This window comes from Strix uralensis, chromosome 8, assembly GCF_047716275.1.
Source record: "Strix uralensis isolate ZFMK-TIS-50842 chromosome 8, bStrUra1, whole genome shotgun sequence".
NCBI lineage: Eukaryota > Metazoa > Chordata > Aves > Strigiformes > Strigidae > Strix > Strix uralensis.
Window position 1 is genome coordinate 27,847,142 of NC_133979.1, and position 27,127 is coordinate 27,874,268.

A 27,127-nucleotide genomic window follows, 5' to 3' on the forward strand; every position below is an offset into this window, starting at 1 on the left:
TGTGACTGAACACCTGGGTCAGTGCACACAAACCCCCTGCTCCCGGGGCTGGTCCACTGGTATAGGGTTGACTGCAGTTGAGGGCTCTAGCTGGGAACTGCACTTCCCACCAGCCTTGCTCAAACTTAGTCCTTGGACAAGCCACCAGGTCCACACAGAGGAAATTCTGTCTGAAACTTTGTCTATCTTAAACTGAGCTTGTATACTCCTGGCCTACCAGCAATGCTGCATTCTACTGGGTGAAAGCAGGGAAAACCAGCCCTCCCGCTGTGGCTCTCCACTGACATTTGCATTGCCACTCCTGCAAAAACTGTGGGAGAACCAGCACAGGTGCTGCAGATGAGCAGGGTCTGGAAGCATCTGAAGTTTACTTAGTGCAGCAGAAACCAGGAGCCCAGAGCCTCGTCCACCTGTTCCCACCTGCTCCCACCTGCACACAGTCTCCTGCAGAGCAGCAATCGTACCGATGCCTGGAAAGAGGGCCTTCAGGTTCCTCACGTTTGGCTGCTGAGTGAGCCAAGAGCAGCTGGTAATCAGCGACACCGAGCTGGGGTAGTAGACAGAAATCCAGACGGAGGAAAACCCATTGCTCATAGCAATTCACAAATGAAAAGTAAACTGGTTTTTTTTTTTTTTACATTTATTTATTTCTGAAAGTGTACAACTAGAATGTAAGAATATTCCTTGGTGAAAGCAAAACAGAAAATGGTAGGAAATGAATGCCAAGTGAAAAACATTTACATGTTCCAGGGGAAAAAGCCTCTGGAGACAGAGCCTGGAGACTCCTCAGGCTTGGAAGTTAGGGTCATATTTCTATTTTACAGAAACTTCCTACAGCAGATCTGTAAGTTATCTCATTGTGAGTCATAACTCGGTGGAATGGGTTTCTAGTTCGTTCTCTTTGAGAACCCAATTACTTCAAGTGCATCACACCAGTAAATGAAATCAGTGTGCTGCTTTATTTATTATTAGGCATTTGTTTTTCCTTATGGTGACTGCATTATAGCTGCCACAAATATGCAAACCAACTGAATTAAACCAGCACACTTTCTTGAACATTTCCAATCTCTCTAAGACTTGGTACTTTGCATGTTCTCCAATACCTGAATTTTTCTGACTAATGAACTCTTCTATTTGCTGGAAAATATTGAATGCAATTAGTACTTCAAAGCACAGCCTCAGTGTATGCCGTGCCTAGCAGCTGAGCACTGTAAAAGAGCCCACTGCTTGGCAGAAGAATTAGAAATTCAAAAGATAAAAGGGAGATTTACACACACTCCCACTAAGGCCTGCTGCAGAATTTAATTGGCAAGGTTAGCAATAAAGGGGCTGCAGAAAGAACCACCAAGGTTATGGCCCCGGTGCAAGTCACAAAGCAGTCAGAAGTTATGATTCCCAGGCTTAAAAATTAGAAATTACATTTGGTTCCTCACCTTGCACTCCCCCATGCCAAGCTGCACAATGTGTTCTGATCAAGTCAGTCTATTCCTTTGCTCTTCTCAGTCCAACTTTATCTCTTCAAGGGGAGATACAAATCACTCCATCCAACCCTTCTGCAATTTCATCCAGCCTCTGCCTGCACTCTTCCCGCAGCTGCTTCAGCTCTCTCTCCAGGCTGGCCTCTCTCATCTGCAGTTCTCTGATCACCTCTGTAGCACTGACAGCTGAAACATGCTCCTTGGATACAGACCTCCCAAAGCCCGTTTTGCTGGCAGGATGTTTGCTTCTGAACACCAGCCTGCACGAACCGTGCATTTTATTTTTTTTTGGAGCACAAAGGTATGTAAGATCTAGCAGTTTTAATTCAACACTTTCCTGTATCTTTCTAGCAGCGGCAGAGAACCCCTCCTTCTGCAGTTCTTCCCCTCCTGTTTTCACCTGTAGAGAGAACAAAAAAAAGAGGGGGAAAAAAAAAGTATGGTAGATTTCTGTAAAAAAGTTCTCCTGCCAGGAAACAACACAAAATGTCACGTTTGGACTAGGATGTACCAAAGAGAAGAGAGCCAGCTCTAAGTGTAAACCGAAGTACGTGGCAGTGAAAACTGAATTAAGCTAACATGTGCTTTCTATCAGAGGCAGCAGCCTCAGTGACCAAAAAGCTGCCAGCAGTCATTTGTTTGCAGATTCAGTCTACCAGCCCCTCCACTGATGACTAATACACAAGGGCTCTGCACGCTTCCGTCTTATCGAGGAGTGGGTGGTTTGACTTCAGAGCAAAACACACGGAGCAAAAAGGGAGACCCAGCAGAGTGACCTTCATCACCATTGTGCTTTAAGCAACTGCGTTGTCATAACAGATTAATTGCCTCATGACTAACAGTATTATTTCAGTTTGCAAATGCTTTCTGTACTTGGCAGTGCTAAAAAGTAGGGATGACAACTGTAAGCTTGAAATTCCTTAATTCTCAATTCTCATTATGGGGTAACAAATAGGAAAATGAAAATAATGGAGTAGAGACAAAGAAGTGGAGGCTAAGACCAAAATGAGTACCAGGCAGCACACTTTCACTGAAGATAGGCCCAATAAAACAAAGCTTTTCTTGTGACAGAATCACAGACTGGATGATAAAAGCAATTGTATATACCAGGATTTCTCCAAAGTATTTGATTTAATGTTCTCTAACAATTTGATTTGAAGAACTTGCAAGACGGTAATTGCCTTGCCAATTTTACTAGTGGATTAAACATAAATTCAGTGACTCATCTCAAAATTTATTTGTCGGTGGAGAAACATCCATAAGAGGAGGTACCTTGCTAAGGCCTTCAGGGAAACAGTTTGTGGTCCAATGGCATTTTCTATTTCTGCTACGGCAACAAGCTGCCAAATCAGCTCAGGACAAAAAGCAGCAAAGTTTCAGAAAAACAATGCTGCTTCTGCAACCTGCACAAACCCCAGAGCGCTCCTGGAACTTGTGCGCAGTTCTGAAGTTCAAAAAAACCACAGGGAAACAGAGAGTAGGATTCAAAGGCAGGTCACCCAATGACTCACAGCCCAGAAGACAAGCATTATAGCATGAAACTTCTAGAGCTCAAACTATTCCATTCATGGAGACAGATATATAATTTGTTTTAGATCCTAAAAGAAAGTGGAAAAGAAAGTGGTGAGAGACCAGACTTTGCTGACAAAGCTGTACGATGATCAAATGGATGAAAATTTGAGTTAGATATTCAGCTTCAGAATAAGACATTGTTTCCTACTGTGAGGATAATGAACCATGAAATGCTTCATTGCAGCTCCAGGGATGAATCCTTTGGCCAAAGCTCAGCTCAGGTCAAGCTCAGTGTTAATGATACCCCCTTCCAGCCTTGAAACTGCTCTGCAACCCCTCCCCTTCCCTGGCCACGGGTGAAGCTGAACAACTCCTTGGGGTTTTAAATCTGCAGATCTGCATTAAGATATTGATATCTCACATATTAGGGCTTTGTCAAATTCCTGTAAAGTCAGGGAATCTCCCTGAAGCACTAGAGATCAGTCAGAGCCTAAAGCAGCACCAGCTGCAAGGACAAGAATCTTGAGGTCGCAAAGCCCCCCCACCTTTGCCACTGCCAAGCTACAAGTACATAGGGTTAAACCAGCTGCCATATCTGGAGAAAAAAGGATTTTTTCCACAGATCAGTAGGGAGGGCTTCATTACTGAAATTCAGAAGCTTTTGACAGAGAGGGGGTCAAGATTACATTCTCTTACAGTGAGAAACACTGCAGGCAGGAGGGCTGCAGTCGCAGTTAAATCTGCCCACTGACACCAACTTCACCAGGACTTCACTCACTCATCCCAAGACTTTCACCAGAATATCTTCATAAGCTTTGCAGCCAAGCAATTAATCCTCTCCATAGTCTTCTGATGTGTTATTCTCCCCCTTCCTCCCGCTCAAAAAAGATTAGGAAAATCAATAAAATCAGAAAAGGAGTAAATTTCTCTGATAAAGCCTTTAATGTGTTAGGAAGAATTCAATGTAGAACCATCTGTTAAAGGAGACCTCTGTTGATTAAGGCATTTGAACAGAAGCGCTGAGAGAAGTCTATCTTTGCCCTTGTCCAAGAACCAAGGGTCCCTCTTTAAAATAATGCCCAAGTAAACCCAGGATATCTCTTGGTGTTGGCTAAAAGAATATCTGAGTTTCAGTTCTCTAACACCACTTTAGAAGAAACGGAAAAAATAAATGCAATGTTATCTGGTCTCTCCACTGCCAATGAATAAATGGAAAATGAAGTTTACACAAAGTGGATTTAACACTGGAATCCAGGATGGGAAAAATTTCCCATTACTTACAAAGAACAAAATCACTCAGCAAACAGAGCCCACAAAACATTATTTATTTTTCGCATTAAACTCAGGCAGAATACTAGTAGGGCTATATAAAAGTATTCCTAATGAAACATAGGTTTTCATACTCTCCACCAGCCAAAATTGGAGAATTTTATTATCCATTGTGCAAGGTACATGATGGAAGAGCACACTCCTCTCAGCACTAAGTGCACTGAGTTTTAACTCATAGCAATAGCAGGAATAGGAATTACTACACTGAAGCAGGAGCAGTTGTAAGGACAAGGACAACAGCCTTACAGTTAGGCAGTCAGGGAAGCAGAACAAATTCTGACATCTGAGTATCAGAAGGGCACTGCACATGTTCTCTTCTGTAAAAAGGACCAATATTTCCTGGGACAACATTAGATAAATTTAACAGGCGAAATTTTCAAAGTAACGAATATGAAATAAGAGAACAAGTTTAGCAAAGCACTATTTATTTCGTATCAGCACAATCTGGAGTTGGAAAGCTAGCTTGAGTTTTTTTTCCACTGTTCTTACTGGTAAGCTCTGCAACCATATGTATGTCCACAAATACTCTTGCTGCGGTCTGTAGACTTCAATAGCTAAAAATCCCTGAGGGTTACCTTCGAGTAATATTCTTTACTCTTCACATCCAGAACACTTGTGAAAACACTCAATAACCTCCTCCTGTACGGTTAATTGATGCTCTTTAACAGCTTGCTGTCTCCCATTAGTCAGCACACAATGATTATTCTACACTGCAAAACAATCTCAGCAGACCACTTTGTATTAAACAAACATATTGTAAAAGATTAGGAGCCTCAGCATTTTGTGCCTGCCCGTCTCTATCCCACAGCTCTCCCTTTCAGTCTCAATCTACCAGCTGGAAGTTGAATTCCCAATTAGGTACGTAGTGCTGTCTGACAACTGCTGCACATCCTCTCCAAATAAACACAACAACATGATAATCATCGTTTCCACTTCTACAGAACCAACCTCATCCCAAAGGGACCCCAGTACATTTTGAGAAAAGCCATGCCAAACAGAGGGAATCAGCTGATGAGGAATCAGCATCTTCAAACTGACACACGTCCCGCTCTGCAGTGAGTACCAATCTGGTTAGCTGTTCACAACAGCACAACAGAGCAGTCACTCAGACGCCGTAGCCGAGTCCTTGGAAGCATGCTGTCCCTCTGCATGCTTCACAGTCAACATACCCTAGCAGGTTTCACACTCCCAAGACCATGATAAACTAGCAGGAACCTCCCACGGCAGCGTGTGTCCACACCAGCCCTATGAGGGCTGCAGATAGACAGATGTCATGAGTGTACACTGAGGCAAGTACTCTCCCGTCTCTCAATCGCGGCAGGGTTCCTTCTAGCTCTTTGCCTCACCATGTCACCAACCACTGCTTAGGACAGGATAGTGGCCAAACTGCCCCAAGTGCTCCCAGATGGTTTCCTTTAAAATAACTTAAGTCTTCCAAGAGACCACCATAGGTTTTCAAAAGGTATTAATAACTAAAAGCTAAAGAGAAAACTATAATAATTTTCATGTTTTAAGGGGAAGCCAACGAGCTAGTGTAGTTGCAGAAAGGAGTATTGCATCTTAGATCACAGACTGAAAAGGGACTGAAGTGATAAGACAGCCTGTGCTGTCCTCTGGAGCCTGGCACAGTGCAAAGGGTTTTGGTGTGCTGGCAGATTCACACGCACAAAGATGCAAAGGGAGAAGCACTAGAATAAAACTGATCTCTTCAACATTGGCTGGAGGATGGGCAGAGACAGGTAGCCTCTAATTCCTGATGTGGCAGAATTAAGCCAGGCAGAATATCCATCTAAGGTGGAAAGGATTTCCCTTCCCCCCAGCGACAGCGCCATCACTGATCCTGCATTTCCCAAAACTTCCAGGCTGAGGTCTAAATGGCCAAGCCAAAACAGAAAAGGGTGGGCCCAGTCCAGGAGGCTGCCACGTGCACTGGGAAAGGGTCAGTGAGGTGAGGCACATCCAAGAAACAGGCTGAGCAGGCAGCTCGGCTCAGTCCCCACTGTGGAAGATTAACTTAAGCAGCGATGCACGGGAGAGACCTACACACGATTAACTTCCCCAGCACATCCTCCCCCTTCCTTCTCTAAAATTTCTTCTAACCTAAGATACTACTGGTTGTCCTTTTTATCCAGACAGCTATCTCAGCTGTTTTCAGACCTGGGAATCATCTTGCTTTGAATAAATTTTATAGGGATGAGTTCAGTGGGCAAATCATGGGAGAGGTAATGTGTCACACATTTTAAATAAGCTGCCTTCCAGTTTCTTTGCATGTTCCACTGTTCTGATGCCAGAACAGTAATACCCAGATTCACCTCCTCTGGATGTGTTGCAATTTGTCATGTAAACAGTCCCAGTCTTTCAGTTGCCCATCCTGTGGAGGTCTACTTCTATCAACTGCGTGGATAACCTACACATTCAGCATATTTGATCTCTCCTCGAAGAGAAGACCTTCCAGCCCTTCCCAATTACTGCTGTGGCTTCCTCAGCTCCTTCACATTTGCCTGCATCATGCTGATAATGAGCTTCATATCTCATTCTGCGTGGCTCAGAAACATCCCCAAGAGGCTGATCTCTCAGAGTTTTAACAGCTCGCTAATGAAAAGTGCAATAAAAATGATGCACAAAATGGTTCTTTTTCTGCTAAAAAGCAAGCTGAATGTGAAATTATTTGCAGAGAATTTTACCAACATACAAGACATCCCAAAGAGATGCTAAGATATCTAGATAATGACATCATGTTATTTAAATCATTTTCAGTAACGACCTAACAAAAGTGACAATCTTCCAAATGCTGGAAGTCAACATTTCAACTTGTTAAAACTTCACATGGCAATCTGAAAGCCTCAGAAAGCAAATGAATGCTGCCTCTCAGTTACATACTTGAACGAAGCCACTGGCTAGAGATGAAGTTTAAAATGCAGCAGCAATGAAAGGTCCAAACGTCTATTTTGAGGAAGAGAGTGGCGGGGGGGGGGGCATAAGAGTATTTCCATTTTATGATCATGTTGCTGCCAGCTTTGAGGAAGGAGCAGCAAACCAAATTGTTGGAGCTCCTTTTGAAGTGGATGATAAAGACCTGAATCATGTCATTATTTTTAAATCACAATCTCCTCAAATTATTCTAGGAGTTTTGCAGAAATGGTTATAATAATGGTATTGTTCAGAAAAACAATGCACAAGCTTAGAAATGGCACATTTTTTGCCTCCAGTCCTATCTGTCCACTCATTCTCTCTTGTATTTCTCTTATGAATAGGGAGAAGACCCCATATGCATACAGCGTGAAATACAAATTTTTCTTGCCATTCTGTACATATACTACAAACGGCAATGCCTGCCTTTGCTGGAAGATACAGTGCAACCTGCTCCTTTGTGCTCCAACTCACAAGGAACAAACAGAAAAATCTCAGATCTTGTCTTTTCAGGTTGGAGAGTGAAAGGAAATTAGGAAATATAAATGGATGCAATATTCAAGCCACCAAGTCATACTGCCTTTGCTATCAGGGCATAATCACCCAACACCTTTCATAAGCTCATCTAGCTCCTCTGAAAACACCAAACAGCATTTGACTTGCACAATTTTTTATTCCTACAGGAAGCTCATTTCTGAGCTTTATTTTAAAGCTGTCCCATCTAAGATGGCCCCCCATACCTGGGGAGTTGAAAAAGGTGAAGTGAAATATTACATGCTTGGAAATATATGATTAATGAGGGGCCAGACTGCAGAAATAGAAAAGACCTGCCAGGTCAGCCAGTGCACTCACCTGCCTGGCTCCGAATAGCTCCCCAGCCCATCTCAATATCCCATGCACAGGCACTGAGAGATGTTCCTCCCGTTGGAGGAGCTGCCCAGAGCTCTCAGTCTCCATGTATACTGTGCAGACTCCTGTTCAACATACAAGTGTAAATTATAGATAAAGATCTGTAAGTAAAAACCAGAAGTGGGATAAGCACAGAGATATTGGCATCGCTCACAGCCAGCCAGTATGGATGCTTCACAGAAATCCTGACAGCTGAGTGCTGGAAACCAGGCACTGCAAATTAAGGCTAGTTTAGGAGTTTTCAGTTTCCAGACTGGAATCCAGATCAGTCCAAGGGCTGAACCTTGCAAACACTTGTCTTTAATCAGTACCAGCCTGAATAACACTTTATAAATGATGATTATTTATACTTTTTGCTGTCTTACAGTTTATATCTAGCATTTATTCCACCACCACCCCCTCCAACCTGCCAAGAAAAACCTTGCAGAACTGCAATCCCAGCTGACAGTCTATCTGGGATACAGAAAACAGGATACAGAAGGATTTGCAGACTACTTTTAAGAAAGCCCTCCTTGTCAGCACTGAATAAACAGTACCAGTACAAAAGAAAAGAGCAAAAGGAAATAATAAGTGAAAGTATCAATACCATAGAAGAGGGAAGAGCAGAGTCCACTATAAGCATAGCAGAAAGACCTGTAAGTATTAAATAGAAGTGGAATACAATAAAAATAGTCACAGGGATCCCACAATTCCCACCCACAATCTCTTTGTGCTCCTATACAAGAATTTCCTGGCCATACAAGACATATTCTGCACCTTGTTGCACACAGAGCAGTACTGTAAAACACACACCATGGTCTGTCTGTGAAAGAAGATGCCCAAGCAGAGTTCGTCTCAAACATCATTAGAGATAGAAAGAACTGAACAAGCCAAGACCGTTGCTCTCCGTGTTTGTCACTGTTTTCTGTACAGAACAGAACAGTTATGAATAACCCAAGTGTTCTGTGTGCTTGTGTGTCCCCAAAGGCAGAAAAATAAAACCTTTTTCACACATAAGTAGGGTGAGGGCTTTACACTTCTTCAACAATAAACAAATAATAATTTGGCTAGAGGGATGGTTTCTTTTAACAAAAATGGTTGCTTTTTTTTTTTGAACAATCATGGTTAAGTGTATGGCAAATGCTTTCCTTCCTTAGCTATAGACAGTGACCCATTCAGCCTTAGAGAAGCAGAGAAAGGCACCATTTCAAGGGATGCTGTGAATGCATAAGGGATGGAAAATCAAATCCTGCAGCTCCTACTTCTGGGAAAAACTATGGAGCAAGGTGGGGGGGGGGGGGGGCGGGGGGCACACGGGACAGACACAAGACCCTGCAGAGCCTATGAAGTTCAAACATTTGCTGAACAGTGACTTCGAGGAAAATAAGTCAGACCCCCAACCTTCAGGAAAAAAAAATCTAAAGGCATTTGCTGCTTATACAAAGAAAAACATGAGTTAAAGCAAAAGCAGTATCTGCAATCAGCTGTTCTGGAAACATGACAACACTGAGTAAGCAGGTGTTTCACTATAAAAAAAATACCTTAGTCTAATTTCAAATTCATGTCTTATAGTAACTTGTCCAAATGTAATTTCAAATTTCTAAGAAAGTTATAGAGTTAGTACTGCAGCTCTATAAAACTTGTCTCATTGAATCAAGCTGCTTTGCTGTAAGCTTTCAAGGTTTTTAATTTTCTGCAGCAATTTCTACATACTGAAGAGCAACCAGTTAAAAAAGCTGGAAACCATCATTTTCTATTTTAATAGCTGAACATTTCCCACACTGTCTTGCCTAAATGAGATTTCTTTCTTCTTGTGAGATCCTTGATTGTACACAAAGAGACTTGATGTTCTTCTGAAATAGCCCACTTAATACCAATGTTCATGCATTTATGGATTTAAAGTCATAATAAACTGATTAGTCTAACCTACCACAAAGCACAGCCTCAGTATCTCACCTAGTAATTTCTGCAGTGTTCTACTACATTTTGGTAGGCTACAGGGTCTCTTCTAGAAACATACTTCTGTTTTTTTAAACACAGCCTCCAGCAGATCAAGAAACTACCTTATCACTGCATTATCTCAGCAGTGAAATACATTTATGGTTAAAAATATGCCCCTTTTCAGTGAGTTTTGCCTCAGCCACTGGATTGTCTTATACCATCTTTCATCTAGTCTTATACCCTCAAAACTCCACTTCTAAGAACTTGCAGAACATAATCCAGCTAAAACTTTGCCTTGGTTAGATTACACTTTTCTCACCTCTCAGACAGATCCGAACAAATATTCCTTTACTACCTCTCCTTTAATCCTTTTCAAACTTTCAACCATTTTCCAACTGTGATGGTGGTATAAGTGGGGCCAACACATTTCATTAAGCTCTGAACTTTGATCTATATCTTATTCATCATTTAATGATCAGGAGCAGGTAAAAACACTTAGTTGCCAATAACCTAAAAACTTTTCTATGACCCACTACCATTACCTTCTATTTCATAAGGCCATGAAATGGAAAGGTTTGCACATACCCAAAACCTGATGCTTGTAGGCAGATCAAACTGGTTTGAGGTACATGCACGGGTATTCCTTACTAAACCCAAACTCCACCAGCAGTAAGAAACTCAAATAATTTCTTTTGGCTTTACAATAATTATAACAGCTAAAGTAAAATTTCACCTTAATTACTGATTTCTAATACTTGTTATTAGTTCAGCAAGAGTAAAAATCTTAGGCCTTTGGAATTGGTGGCAAATAAATGAAAGGGGTGATCCCAAAGTAGTATTAATGGGGACATTATTTGTACCATAAACTATGAAGACATTTCAGAAAGGTTGTAAAGCTGAGCTATAGCAACTGACAGAAGATGTAATTATACAAGCAGCTGCATTCCAAATTTTGCCCGGATTTGCAATTTCCTGCAATTAGAGAGGAATGTATACATCTCCATCTTATGCATTTTAAGCAAGACATTCAGTATTCAAATGCTAGCTCCCAGGCGTACCTATTGTCATTCTGAAACAAACTGACAGGGAAGCCACAGAGAGGCATGGTACCTATTTTATCTAGGAACAGGCCATTTTTTTAACTGGGGGAGGAGTCCTCTGAGGGGAAACTAAAAATATAGTTTTAACACCGGGAACGCACATAGCTATGTATGACGAGAACAGCTACCACGGTCTGGCAGGGCACTGCTGCTCTGTGCTTCCTTTTATTATAAATGAATACTGCAAAGCACTTCGTAAGCCTTCAGAATGACATCCACACCGGTCTCCAATGGAAAGCTTTTAGCTGGGGAGGAAGCACAGTAATGGAAAGTTAGAAATTAAAGCTTTTGAATGAGATAATTTCATAAAGAGGAGTGACCTGATCTTGTCTGAATGGATAATACTTTTGTTGGTTTCATTTGGTTTGGGATGTTTTGGCATTGTTTTTTTTTTTCTTAAGGTAAGAAAATGGGTCTGTGTTTAGATTCATGTATCTAAATACCACATTGATAAGAGTCAGAAAAAGTCAGTTCATCTTAAGATAAAGGAAAGGAATATAGGATTTAGAAAACAAGAAAAAGAACAATATTAAGATCTTTTAAGGGTCTTTACCAGAAAAACGCAAAGTACACTTCCAAATATCAATACAAAACACAAAAACACATGACTAATAAAAGCATTGCCTGGTTGCTGAGTCTACAAATATCTATCACACAGGCAAAACAAAAGGGAAATTAATCCTCTTAGGCCTAAAAGCAACTGAACTCTGTGACTGCTGTGCAGTGAGCCTGTGTGAGCAGACTTGCTTACAGTAAGGGCTTCACCCAGCTCTCCTCCTGAGACAGAGCTGCACAGGATCCTACCCTTGAAGAGATGCACAAAGAGGCAGCTGCTTCAAGGACAGCCTTTGGGTGGGATTGCTGAAGGACATACTGAGGCAAACAGCCCAGAAGAAAGGCAGCTATGCTGAAAGCCTCATAAGATACATCCCTCTTCCACAAAGCTACAAAAAAGTTTCCTGTTGTATGGATATTTTCTGAACTCTCTGTTCCTGAGTTTTTGGCATGAGTAATTTGCTTTTCTAATAGTTAACTTTTGAGGAGAACAACTGAACTCAAAGAAGAAAAAATAGATGGGAGTCAAAAATGTGATGTGATTATTCTATTGCAGCAACTCTGGGCAGAACCAGCCAGGGACAAATCTTAAAATAACAAATGGTCTTCAAAGAAATCAGCAATTTCTGCATCACCTCTGTTCATCTCAAGAGGATGCCAGTGATGCCAGCACAAAAAGAGCAGACATGAAGCATCAGCAAGAGCATACAAGACAGCCAGAATCACTGTGCTCTGGAGCCAGGAGCTCACCTAAACCTCTTCAGCTACTTCCCGAGAAGATATGCAAGCCTTGCCAGCCTGTAGGGTCTCGTACAGTCCCACTGCTCCTGGGAAGGTGGGACAGCTCCAGGCAGGAGCTTTATCAAACTTGCAGATTCTTTACCATGGACTAAAATCAGACACAGTTCAGACTTGTTGAAGTCCCACATGCCACACAATTCTGAATGCTCACCACAGGGAATAAGAGATAAACACCTATTTCCTTCTCCAAATTATAAATCTTCAGCATTTTATAGGAATTAAAAAAAAAAATCCATTCTAACAGTCCAGCCTTTTATAATGCATTTCTTTTTAACTACGATTTTATCTCTAGACTTTTCAAAATCCTTGAATTCAATTAGAAGATCACACAAATTAATGTAGTAATAGGCACATACTGAAAATGTATGATATGAAAACCAGAGTATGTCAGTGTAAGTAATTTAGACACTTGCAAAAAGGCTGCAGTGCTACTTTGAAAAAGACCCTGACAACTACAAATTACAAAGGAAGGCAACAGACAAGTATTGCTTCATATAATAAATTGCTCACTTATTTTTCAATTTGTTCTTCCAAACTTTTATCTTGGGCAGCAGAGACAAACACTGATGATATGAGATATCATCTCAGATCTAAGTGACTTACAGAGGCTTGGAGGGCCCCACTTTGTTTTAAGGAAAGCTTTATCACTGTGCAACATGAAAGTAGCCACTTTAGAAACAAAGTGCTGCTTGTGACTTGCACTTCTCTATATTATCCTGAATATGAAACAAATTCAAGCAAGGTAGTCCCTGCATATGCAGCCAAAAAAAGGAATGTTTATACATACTCATAAAATACATAGATGAGAGGAAGGTATTACCACCTAGTCACACAAATTTTCAGAAAAGGGTCTGTCTTATGTAAAAATTACAAGGAAAATGGAAACAACACACAAACAAAAAACCCTAACCCCCGCCCCCCCCCCCCGCCCAACTTCTAGGGAGTTTCTTCTCAGTTTGGTTTTTAGTTAGAAAATAGTCCCTTGTCCCCTCCAGCGGCTTTGCATGTCTGCTGCAGAACCTCCACCAGCACCCAGCCCTGCAGCTCTCCTCTCTGCTTTTGGGGGAGGCCAGAGCAGTGCACCCAGAGCAGCAAAGGTCACTCCAGCAACCCAGCCTATCCACAACTATGACGAGGCAAATCAACTTTTAACTCTCAGGTGGAGATTTGTCTACACAAAACATTTTCAGAATTTCAGCAAAAAAGCAGACATTTTCTAAGGCCACTACTCTTAAAATATATTCATCATTTTAAGTTTTGATGGTGAGTAGCAGCTCTAGGTGGATGTGAAGCTGCTTGAATGGCCATCGTGACTCTTGCAGCAGTCAAAGGCCGGGCTCTACAGCTAGCCCGCAAAGGGAGAAAAAAAAAAAAAAAATCAAACAGCTCTCAGGGTTTTGAGAAAGCCGGTAAGGTGAAGAATTAGAAGGAGTGAGTTCTGAGCTCGGAAGTGTACTAAAGCTTTATTTAGATGCATTTCTGGCTGGGAAGAAGAGATGTGACAATATTAAATTACAGATTTACTTTTATGTCAGCTCTTCTACAAGCACAAGGGACAAAGACACTGAAATGGGTTCGATGCTTTTTCCCTCTTATGATCAAGTACCCTCGTTTTCAGGCCAGATGACAGAGAACAAGGTCAAGGTTTTAAGAAAAAAAGGAAACTTAAAGTTTTGAATGCAGGAATGCAAACAGTCCTTCTAAAATCATCTCACCTAAAACTAAGCAGTACTGCAAAGTACGCAACGCTTATAACTGCTGCTGATGGAGGAGGAACCCATCCCAACAGTCTGCCCGGAGCTGTAAAGCAAGCCAGATACCTCCTGGAAGCTACCGTCCCCAAAACCCACTCTGAAAGGTTCAGTAAAACACACTAATAGTGTCTCAGGTAGAGCTGCTCTGAAATACAGCCACTGGCTACGGTATTAATATGGCCTCTGTCAGCCAGAATTAGCTATGTCCCCAAGATCCTGCCCTTGTGGAGGACAACATTTGTTGCAGTGGCTCACCACTTGCAAGAAGTCTTGAAATCCAGCAACCTTGTGGTCACAGGTACCTTAAATCCCACTCATTAGCCTCCAAGCTTTTCACATTCAAGAGATAAAGGTGGTGCTGGGACCTGCAATATTACACACTTTGTACATCTGAGCCCTACAGGCATTCCTAGTCTTCGTCCATGTTTTATTGCATGTTTTAGCTGTGAGAACATAAGTACTACACTTATTTCTTAAAAAGGCACTGAAACATTTACAGTGCCTACAAAACACGTTCCCTCATTGGAATGGGCTTTTTTACAGTTTATTGTTAAATAAAGCTCATCTAAAATTTATTGGAGTATAATTCTTCAGCTACATTTACTACACGTTTCATTGCCTTGGTTGGTATCCAACATCTTGTCAAATAATGCGAGTAAAATATTAACACTGGTTATTGATTATACTTTAACTGATCCTGTCACCTGAGCAAACATTCTGCATTTTGGGAAAGGAAGGGAAAACAGCACCTTTTGGGAAGCAAGAAAAAACTTTCACCCATGCTTACTTCAAACCCCAGAGTTCTGCACAGAGAACAGGAGACAGCACTCAAGTTTTTAATGTTTCTCTCTTCCCTAAGGAGCTGGAGTCTTTTAGAATATATAAGCCCCATGAGGAATGTCAGGCTGGGTAATTTATTTTCCGTTACAGTTTTTGTGTGTTTGAAGTTGGTTTGCTGATTTAGCAACTGGTACATAGTCTCTGTCTCTCTCACAGTTCAGCACTCATTCAGCAATCTGCACAGCAAGTTGCATCTGCAAATGAAGAATACTTATCTTTTTTATCTCTTTGTGTGCTGCAAGCTTAACAACATCGACTATTCAAGTCTGACCAACCTGCACAGAGTTCTTAGAAGCGAGCAAGATTCTTTCAAAAATCACCCAGCTCTGCTTATCTGCAGTAACTTTCCACGTGCACACCAACCTTAAACCAGGCTAACTAGGGGCTTCAGGTCTAACGCAAATATTAGATCCTGCTGTGAAGAAGAGAACCGATGTATGGAGATGGCTTCTTTCCTCCTTCTAACACAAGGAAGAGCACACTGTCCTCCTCCAGGAACAATCACTTGGATCTCCACCACAATCTCCACAGGCACTTACCAGAAGCAAGTGGACTCAGATATCCTGCTAGAACTATTGATGAGTGACAAATAAACCAATGCAAGAAAATACATGAGCAACAAGTGAATACAAACATTAGAATCTTACTTCCTACTGTTTACAGCAGATCCATGCTTTCTAATAACCTAAATCTGCTAATACCATGGCAATTCCATCAGCAGCAAATTTAATCCTACATTTAACTAAATAACATAAAAGCCATTAGCCTTGTCCCTCCTTGCCATCCTCCTGTCCATGTCCTCCATTGCTTGCTTTGATGGATGCTTCAGTTGATCTCTCTGGGTTTCCTCCCCCTACACAGGCATCTGGGCCCAGCCAACCATGTATTTCCAAAAGCTGCTCTTGTGGCCTTGCTAGTTCTTCAATTTCTTTTGCATGAAAAGCTCCACTGACAGCTGCTTGGCTCCAGATGGAGGTTTGCAAATACAAAGTGGAACACAGAAACACTCTGGGACCAGGGAAGGGGCAGGGGAAGGGAATGTGCTGACTGAGGAAATAAGCTGGCACTGAACCATTCTCTACCACTCCTCCACTTCCTGCACCCCAGACAGCCTGGATAATTAACTACTCACTACACTAACATCTTCATATTAGCTGAAAGCCCAGAGAACTAGAACAAACAGCAGAAATAGTAAAGATGCAGTGTGAACAGTTTGCTTTAAAAAAAAAGAGCTTTTGACAAGCCTTCAGAGAGTTCTTCAGTGGGAATTCACCTGTCTGTCTGCCACAAGTCCCGAGTTTAAGGCAGCAGAAACAAAACCTGGCCCCACACCTGTGCAGGAGGGAACACAGCACACCAGCAGCCCGAACAACCCCCACCAGCGCTCTTCGCCATTCACAGAGTGGAGAAAATAACGAGCCACTGTATTTCCCTCACCTACACACATAAACTGCACATGCCTTTATTTTCACGCAGGTCAGCCATACGCACAGCACAGCCACCAAGCACTAGCAGTGGCTACTCGGGTACCCACAGCTCCAATTCATTGTGAGGCATATCTATAGAAAAACTTTGGAAGTGCACTTGTTTAAGTAGATTTTAAAAACCCAACCAAAACTAGAAGGATGTAGGACTACGTTTCAGCATCAGCCTCTAGAGTTGCTACCCTGTTTGAAAAAGTGAAGTCTTAAATCAAAGTGCATCAAAAATCATTCAGTCTTTTATAAATGTAAGATCCTTAGGAAAAAAAAATCTCCTTTTATTAGACCCTACAGGGTCTCCAGCAGTGTGCTGTGATGAGCTGGCAGTGGCAGTGAAAGCCTCTGTTTCACCCACTTGATGGGGTGTTGCAGGCTGCCACCACCACCACCGACCACCCCTGCACCTCCCCTCTCCTCTGCAAGAGACAACAAAACATCCCTGTCCCATACAGCCCCTCCCCAACACACTATGAACCCAAAGGGCATCTCTTATGAAATGGGCAGCCCTGTATCCTGCCATCCCTATCAAGGCTGTGGGTGCAATGGTTTGGGAAGGTTAGGGGTTACTGAATGGAAGGGGAGGCAACTGATCAGGAGGAAAATACAGAAACAAAGAGAAAACACAGGTTTCAGTGAGCTCTTCCACAGTCATTAAGGAGGTCTGATATGCACCAGGTATTACAACCTCTTAAAGTCAACTCTGGGTTCTCAGGCACAACATAAGCCAAGTATGCAAAGCACAGCCACCAGTATTTCTGGCGAGGGCTCTAGTGTGCAAAGAGCATGTTCAAGCTCAGATTATTGGCTCTAAGTCTTTCTGGGCCATGCTTCAGAGATGTATGCATGAGCAAGCTCCATCCCATCATATCACCATCTCAAAGGAGTCTAGCTTGCTTTTAAATGCTAGTGAACACAGAGGATCCCAAGATACAATATTCCAAGTTTCTACAAAAGCTTCGTACGGTGTGAGCATTTACGTGATGAAAACTGAAATTATCATCATTTGGCATCAAATACTCTGCATTCCAGCTTGCGGATGCCAAATATTTAACACAGAGTGAAATCAAATCCCCCTCTCAAATAGAGGAGTAGATAACATGAAATATTCAGAAAGGAAAAAGCAAACAAACAAACAAGTTCTCTTCTGGAATTAGGAGATTTCATCTTTTACAGTTAAGTTTGTTTCTAAAAGAAACATTTGTAAAGCTTAACCATTTCCCTCAACTTTCTGATCATTTACAAATCCCCAAAATGTCAAAGAAATGACAGTTATTTGCCCAGTACTGCATGGAAAAGAACAAAGCTAACAATAACAAAGCCCCATATTCAGATCACACCTCTGTCATATGCCTTTTCTCCTCTAAGATACAGAACACATTGCTGCCTAGAGATGGGTATCAGTTAAAATGTCATATTAATCAGGGTTTCACAAATCACCCAAATCCCATGGCAACATTCAGGTATCTTCTAGTGAATGTCTCTGAAAGGTTTCAGGGTCATTCCAAGCACATCACCAAAGAAATTGCTGAGGGCAGGCAGAAACAAACCAAGACAAGTTCCTTCATTTTAAAAGATTTTAAAGTCAATGATTTTAACTACCAGAATCAGTGTGCAAATGATCAAACTTGCAATAAATAGACACATCGCCACTGAAACCACATCCTGAATAATAATCAGTTGTTTAGTAGTGCAAACCAGATATCATGGCATAGCAATGACTTTAACACACCTGAAATACCTCTACACAGTCCAAAATAAATGAATCAGTCAATCACAGACTTGCGTAAGTGTAAAAGCCTTCAAGTTTTCAACCCAATCCACAGTCTTAGAGCAGGTCCATCTCCTCTTCAGCCATCCCTGACAGATATTTGCATAACCTGGTTTGTGCAGGGTCCACGAATGGAGACTTCACAGCTCACCAGACAACCTACTCCAACATTTCTCTGCCCTGGGCATTAGGAATTTTTTTCCTTAGTATCTGACTAGAATCTCTGTGTTGCAATTTACACACAATCTTGTCCCACTGACTGAGTACATGTGGAAAAAAACCCAGAAATAAAAATCTTTCCCCCACAGGTAACTTCTTCATATTCAAAGAATCACATGCTTCACCTTAGTCTTTCCATTTTTAACAGAAAGGCCTTCAAAGACCTTATGTTCCAGACTTAGTGTTTTTCATTTTTCTCTTCTGGACTCTCCCCAATTTCCCTCATGAATTGTGATACTCAAAACTGGATGTAAAGAAAGAGGAACAGTACCTTGTTATTTTAAAGTTCCATTTAACCCAGCACTGTCTCCAATAGTCTTCAATAGCAAATAGCTAGGGAATAATTTTAGGCCTAGACAAATACATAACAATACCTCACTGGAAGATACAACTTCCTAAACTCCGGTAGTTTGCAGCTGAAGGACTTTCCTGACCAGAGAATACTTTCCATATTTCTTGCTTAACAGTGATTTTTTTCTTCATTATTTTGTCCACTAATTCCCTCTAGGTTCACCCATCATGAAAACCCAAGGAGCATCAGAAGAACAGTAAAAGAATGTTTCCTCCTGCTCCAGTATGATACCCCTCTTCACTCTCTCCTCTTCCAGTGCAAGGAGCCCTAGCCTAGGTAATTTTCCTCATGGAGAAAGTCTTTCACAACTTGGGTCATCATCACTTCCCCTCCCTGTGCCTTTTCAGCTCAACCACTTTTTTTTTTTTGAGTTATGACTGGGACCAGAACTGCACACAGCATTCCTGGAACAGATGGGAATATTTTAAGTTTTGCTTTCTCCTGCGTTCTTAACAATTCTTAGGATTCAGTTTACTATTTCTGACCACTGACATTTCCACAGAACCATCATTATAACCCCAAGAGCTTACTCACATGCCGTGACAGTCAGATCAAAAAAACCACATGTAAAATTACAATTCTCCCTTCAGATGCATTTTGTTAGATTTATTTCCATGCAATTTTATCTGACATTTTACCACTTCACTACTCAGTACAAGGACCCTCAACACTCCTTTGCTGTTGTCCTTCATGTGCTCTCAGGGATTTAGTCTCATCTCCCAACCCGGGCACCTCGCTCTGCACCTCCTTTCCCAGAGCAGTCGTACACACGCTGAGCAGCACGGGCCCGCGAGGCTCCACCGGTGACTGCCTCCGCAAACCCATCACAGCCGCCTCCTCTCCGCTTCCTGCTCTGCTGTTTGCTCAAGGGTAAGAGGAAAGACAACCACGTGGGCAGTTTATTTTTGTTGAGAAGCTTTTCAGGGACTTTATCAAATGCCATTTTTAAATGCAATTAAACAACGTCAGTTCAACCCCCCTTGCCCACATGCTCACCGGTCCTTTCCAAGAGCTTCAACAGATTTTAGATTCATGATTCCCCTCTGCAAAAACTGTGCTGTCTCTTCCCCAGTATATCACGTTTGATCATGTGCCCTCAATTTTGTTCTTCAGAACAGTTTCTACTCAGTTGCCTGGCACAGAGATCAGGCCTACTGGTAACAACAGACATAATTACTCTGTGGATTATCACGTTTTTTTTGTTAAGTACAAGGTAGCGGGCACAAGAGCTATAATAAACTGTACTGTCCTTCAGCCGGGCATGCCTGTGAGAGCCAAAATAATTTCCAGATGTCTCAGTATTGCAAGATACAAAGTTAGAGATAATGACCACTTTAGCTACTGCTATATCTTCTCTTTGTTTGACTAAAAAAATAATATAGAAGGAAAGATTTGATAAGCTTATTTCTCTAGGGAAAAGACTGAAGAGGACAGAAACATACAATTGCTAGAGGAGGCTGCATTCAGCAAGCAACCTGACTGTGGGGAAAAAAGACAGACTACAGGCAGAAAGCATCACATAAGCAGCAACACTATTCAAAGGAAGGGTTGATATAAAGAGGATTGATGGAGAGTCATCTGACTCCCAGCATTCCAAAAATTGCTTTTGTGTAGCATTACAAAACAATTCTGTTCCAGGGCATATAGAAGAGGAGGCATTTGTGATAAACCATCCTTTTAACAACACACTTAAGATGCACTACACTTGTTACCCACAGTCATAAACTCACGTGACATTCACTGAATCTCAGAAACACTGGAACTAGACTGACCATTATTCAAATCCATTCAGTGGATCTATTTCAAAATACAACAGGAATTAATTAGTTAATCCTTCTGGACTTCATTTCCAAATTTAAGCATAAAACAATTTCAGTGTGATTATTATATAGTATTTAACAGCATATATATAGTTATATATAAGACTCAGAGCATATCTTGCTTTGGAAATCATGCATTGGAAATTTTATTTTTAGAATTCAAGGTCTGAGTTGTCCTGCAACAGTCATGTCCATTTTGCCATAAAAGCAACCAAATCTGATGATGCTAGAGACCTGCCTAGTGCAGTAGCCCATCACCAACAGTAATCGACAGCAAGTGCCTAAAGACTATAAGACAAAGACAAATATATGGAGATACTTCCTCAGAATATTCCCCCAGCCTGCAATGATTTGTACTCCCACAACTTCTTAAGTTTGTAATTTGTATCTGTATATTTGAAAGTCTTTGATGGACTTAATCTTCCAAGAATGTGTCCAGATTTTGAATCCATGTACACTGCTTATATCCAGTACCCCATGGGAAGAAGTTCCGTACTCTGTGTGAAGCAGTAGCTCCTTCTGCCTGTCCCTATCCAACTGATCTTAATTAGTTCCTTATCGTTACAGTAGAAGAGAGCAATTAGCTCTCCACACACATTTTCCATACCAGACTCTTTTGAACTCTTGGGCAAATACCTCTTGATCTGACAACCTGCCACTTTTCTTTCTGTCAGCTGGTCTATAGTCCTGTCTATGACCTCTTCAGCTTAAAAAAAACAACCCCAAAACCAAACCAACCAACCAAAAAACCCCAAGAAAAAAACCTCTCCTGAGTTAATACAGACACAAAATAGTGATACAGTGTTTTTGTCACTGCTCTATCTGCCCCAACTGTTTCTCTGACTTTCTCCATCCACAGGTTTCATGGATTCTCTGGTATCCCTCTTTTGTCCTGATGCCTGAAAAAAATTACTAGTTTTTATGCCTGCCTCTTCATCGTATCTTCTCCTTGTGTCAGCATGTTAATATTCAGATTCACCTTCTACATCTACATTAACAGCTCCTTTACTTATGCCCCACCACCCCCGCTGGGTGCTTCCCAGTGTCTCCCCATCCCTGTATCAGAGAATACCATGTACACTTCCTTCGTATCACCTGCTTTCCTCCACTGCCAGCCTCCCACTGCCAGTCTGTTCTTCCACCAAATCTTGTGCTTAGTCCCTTCTCTCACTTCACAGGTTTCAAATCCTTCTTATGTTCCTTCCCCCATCAGACATTTCAAAGACTACTAACTCGGTGAAAGATGACAAGCTCTGGCCTTCCCATCCTCCTTCCTCTGTGAATACCTATCTTCATTTTTCTCACTATAACCATTACTGATACTTTCAACCTGCTGCCTCTATCTCCTCCGGGGGATGCCATGATTTCTTCCTCTTCTCTACTCTCCTTTGCAACCCCTATTCTTTGATCCCTTCCCTTCCAAAAGAACACTTACTTCGTTTCAGCACGCTGCCTCTCCGGGACAGGTGCCTACTTTGTGTTTGAAAGAGCACCTGGCATGCTGTGGGCATAAACAGACAACTGTAGATCTGACATCAAGACTGCAGCAAGGTTGACACAGAGCAGCAACAGGGAGGCTGCCCTAGGATGGGCCATAGCAAGAGAGCTGAAAAACACAGCATCTTAAAAGCCACTAATGATCAAGAACACTATCCAAAGTCTTACCTTCTCACACCATGCAGCCTTTCGGTGAGTTACAAGCTTATGCAGCTGGTCATGGAGAGTCATTAGATCTCTGGATAATCTGTCAATTTGCCCAGTCAGACTATCAGCCCAAGGGCAGCACGAGGTCGCCTTTGGCAGCCTGCTTTTCTCTGCATGAGCATCCTGGGACTCACACGTATTTCCCTCTTCAGCCATATTATCTAACACAGTTTCCTAAAGGAAAAACAATAAAAGTTACTTTTCAGCAGGAACTAAAATGGTTTCCCCTCCCCCAGTGTCTTCCTGGTAATTCATAACTAGGAATTCACTGCTGCCATCTCAGTATACAGTTCCTCCACAATTTCAGAGTTATTTTAAGACATAACCTCCTTAGTTCACTGTAACATATTTCTAAGTTAACAGAAAACTTATGTTGCTAACCTAGCTTATTTTAGAAAGGACTGCATACTGTGAGCATACCCTCCACTGCACTGAAGCAGAAAGTAACACTCATGGGACAGAGAAGCTCTAGACAAGCTCCTTCCCCTCAAACTCTGAGGTTGGATGTACTTCTATGGCTTTTTGTAACAAAGTGATGACCAGGAAGGAGATACATGCTTACACTGTTCAGGAGAGCCCTATCTACTTTGTGGCACATAAGCTGTAACACCAACAGGATCACTTGTGCCCATGTAAAGCTCTACAAGTTGAGAAACCTCAAGAGATCCCTGCACCAGGCTGGTCAGGAGCTCTGTCAGCTCTGCATGACCACAACCACCTAACTGGTTCTATAATTAATTCTGCAACTGCCTTTGGAGATAGCAACCATTACTTGAAATACTCAAAAAAGACCAAATACCTTCAGAATCCTTGAAATGCATGTACCTATACACCGTGGTGCACAGATTATGTAGAAAAACACAGTCTTCAAGCCAGTGTAGCACAGCATAACTAAAGGACCCAGATCTCCTCACTCAAAGAGTATTAAATATTTATTTCAATATTGTTAACAAGAAGACATTAAATAGGAGAAGTCATAATCTCTTTTAAGGACATAATTTGCATTCAAAATTATCTTTAGAAATTGGAGAAGTAATTTGAAAACAGTGAGAGGAAATTCAGCAGTTGAGCAGCACGGTCTACACACGGGTCAGGAAAAACCAAATGCATAATTACTGGCTCAGCAGCAACACTGCTGGAAGAGACGTCAGAAGTCACCAATATCATACTGTTAAAGTCAAGTACCATTTTAGAAAATATAAACACAAGTCTCCATGAGAGAAGAGTGCCGAGTGTAACACTGACATACAGGTGAGGCACCTGAAGTTAAACACAGATAAATGAGAGGGAAAGTCCCATATGAGAGCAGCAACAACCATCAGAAGTTTGAATGAATGGCCTGCAAGGACACATTAAGAGAACCAGTTTTATTTAGCCAAGAAACAGGGACTGGGAAGGCACTGACATGCTAACAGCCTTCACTTATATAAAAGATTGCTATAAAAAGGATGGAATATTCCCCCCTCCCCCTTTCTCTCTCTTCTCTGCAGGTAGGTTGGAAACTCTGGCTTAATTCACAGCAAGAGATTTTTAGGCTCATACAAGATAAAAACTAGACAGCTAAGAATGGCAAAAGACACCCTACAAAACCTCCTTTCCCAGCAAGCGTCGGTACTGCAAATTGGCACAAAGCAGCGCTGAGGCCAGTAGCTCATGCTGACCAAAGGCCCAGCTCATGACAACACAGGTATCTTCTGGCACCAACAGGCTAACAAACTGCATGGAAATAAAACAAAGCTTTTTCAGTTTTGTTGGGGGGTGTGTGTGTGTGTGTTGTGTTTTGTTTTTTAATTTGGAATTCGTTAAATGACAGAATTTTAAAGTAACATTACTGCAGTCACTCCAGTTGCTGTAGTTATGTCACGCTCTGTCATGCTCCTGCCCACAACCATCAGGAAGACCTGGCAGTAGCTATGCAAGAATCATCCCATCCATCAGATCAGCAATGCAAAACACGGGTTAAGTGGAAAGAAAAAACTACTGTATCCTCAAAGCACATCTCATTCCCATACATCCTACAGCATCCGGGATCAACAACCATCATCAGCAAACCAAAAGAAAAAGGCAAATTTGCCATCCAGCCTACTGAACAATTTTAAAAGATGTGCTGGTCAGGTTTTTTGCAAGTATTTATTTAGGACTTAACTCCAGGAAGCACACTAAGGCTCACAATACTCCCCACACTGCTCAACATGTGAGAGGCAAATGTTTTGGTGGATACACTGACGTAACACTTGCAGTTATATTTTGCCTGTTTGGAGCCAGGCTTATGCTAGTGTTGCTGCTTTCCAAACAGCCATAAGATGGTAGACGTGTAAAGCAAAAGCCATTATAGAACTAACAGCAATTTGAATGGCTCTGCATTTGAAGTACTCTTCAAGACAGGTGAGGTAATTTTATATTTCTTTGCCTTGCTTTTTGTGTAGAACAAGGCATATGGGCAATTAACAGTCAGCTCACTGATTCTCAAAATTTTGTAAACTCATACAGCTAATGTGGTGCTCTCAAGAATTATTTTCAGCAACTGTGAATGGGCAAAAGTTGTAGACAGAAGTGAGACGGATGGTACCGTTTACACTCACTTGAAAAATGGTAAGATGCACAGAGAAAGGCTTATTGATTTTCTTATGATCATTCAACACAGTTCAAGGGGAAATCGGCAATTTCAACACACTATTTGGCTGGGAAAAATGAAGTTGTTTTCAATATCAGCTGCTTGCAAATTTAGTTGCTCTCAAGTCTGCAATAAAGCTTAGAGGTCCTCTTCTGAAAAGCCATTTAATTTTAAGAAAATGTACAATTGCTATGTTTAAAAAACATTAAAGAGATGAAGATCAGACATTTTCATTTGTATTAACTATATGAAATTCTGCCACTCTGCCCTGCAATTTCTCAGCTTAGCTGGGCAAGTCTTACTGAAGAAAAAAAGAGGGATGAAGGAGAACTCATAAAACATTCCTTACTTTACCAATGGTTTTTTTTTTTCCTTTTTTCCAAGTGCTGTTGAACAGTTGGTTTGCAGCACTTATTTTTGTGGGAAGGGGCCTTTGGAAGTGGTCAGCTATGTTAGAGTCAAGAAAGCTGCACCTTCCAAAATCAGTTTGATTCATTACCATCCACTGCCAGTAAACTGGTTCCAGTTGCTTCCACTCCAGAAAGGCTTCTAGTTGCATGGTTTCAGACTCCAGAAGCTGTAGTAGCTAGAGGAAAGGAAACGAAGGAAAAAAAAAATAATCAGGTAACATTGGTCACTTTTGAACTAAATTAAATGTGTGTTTTGTCTGAAGTACAAAAAGAGTATCAGTGGTACACAGGACAACACTGGGTTACTTTACAAGAACACTGTAAAACCAGCTGTGGAATGTGACATGAAACACTTTTCCCAGCATCACTGATTTATTCCTCACCCCAAATATAGAAACACCATCAGCTTTTATATATATAAATGAGTTTCCATATTGTTTTGAGGGATCAAAGAGCCATAATTCTGATATATTAAGGCCTAGATGCATGACGATCTTCAAATCTCCCATGTTTCTTGACTACCAAAATAAGCTATGTTTCTCCAAGAGTATTTTTTTCATCTATCCATTCACTCACATTTATCAAGGCTGTAAGGTCTAAACACTTTCTTCTCTTCCAGGCCGTGTACAGCTTTCTCTCAGCTAAAATTTACACAGTTGGTCTTTGACTGCGTCTCCTCATATTCAGTAGTAATAACCCCAACTGTGATATACAGGTACCTCCACAAGTCCAACGTATCTCCTTCCCATGCTGCTCACACACCTGTAGAAAACTCAGAATTCCAGTATCTCCAGTCCTCTCTGCCTCCTCCCCCAAAACATTTCATCCCTTATTCAGATCACTCAAACTGGGATGATCTCTGATGCTCTGAAATAGCATAGAAGAACGTCCTCTGAAAATGTTATGTATTTTATAAATTGTCTCATCTGCAGCATGAGGAATCCCTCCTTCTACCTGACAGCACTTGAAGGAGAGAGGTTCTGTTCTAGCTATACAAATTATAAATTTTTCATAAATATATACATAACACACATGTACACACAAGTATATGGAGAAAGAGACATTCCAAGACTAAATATTTATATATTAGTAAAAAAAAATTCTTGGAAGGAATGATTGATGAACAAATTAGGTATAAATCAGAGCTTACCAGCTTTAGCAATTTTAGTACCGGCCAATTTTAACACCAATCTGATGCCAAAAGCAACTTTTTAAAATGATGCACAAACAGTATATGGTCTCAAAGAGAATGATAAGGACCAGATCAGTACCAGTTAAACTCACCTTATTTAGACAACTATCTTCTGCTAGATTTGTTTGGTTTAGTTACTTCATAACATACAATTTAAGTAACTGCATAGCATGAGTTGACTTTGCAATTTTATTCTGCAGATAAAATTTGAAGATAAAGAATCAAAGAAAGGAACGCACTTTGCAAGAGTAACTGCTGGAAATTATGAGCAGTTTGCTCTAAAACACTGCTGGATCCAAAATACAATTATTACACATTTGTTCACACAACTGACACTTGGCATTACGCTTAATGACTCCACTAGTTTCAAGCTCAGCTGGTGTATGAAAGGTGAAAGAACGGGCTTCTGTCTTCTTTTTTCTTTTCTCCTTTTTTTCATTGGTTTATCTACAGCACAAA

General features: G+C 41.3%; 1 protein-coding gene across 1 annotated transcript in view; it reads right to left on the bottom strand.

The window, feature by feature from the left end:
* Positions 1–622: 622 nt before the first annotated feature.
* Positions 623–27,127, bottom strand: part of TEDC1 (tubulin epsilon and delta complex 1) — a 73,004-nt gene continuing 46,499 nt past the window's right edge. Inside the window, exons 6-8 of the mRNA XM_074876803.1 lie at positions 25,566–25,652; positions 22,414–22,626; positions 623–1,878 (exon numbers count right to left, since the gene is read on the bottom strand). Of these exons, the coding sequence (XP_074732904.1) occupies positions 1,519–1,878; positions 22,414–22,626; positions 25,566–25,652 (660 nt within the window). The 3' untranslated portion in view covers positions 623–1,518. The remainder of the gene's footprint in view (positions 1,879–22,413; positions 22,627–25,565; positions 25,653–27,127) is intronic.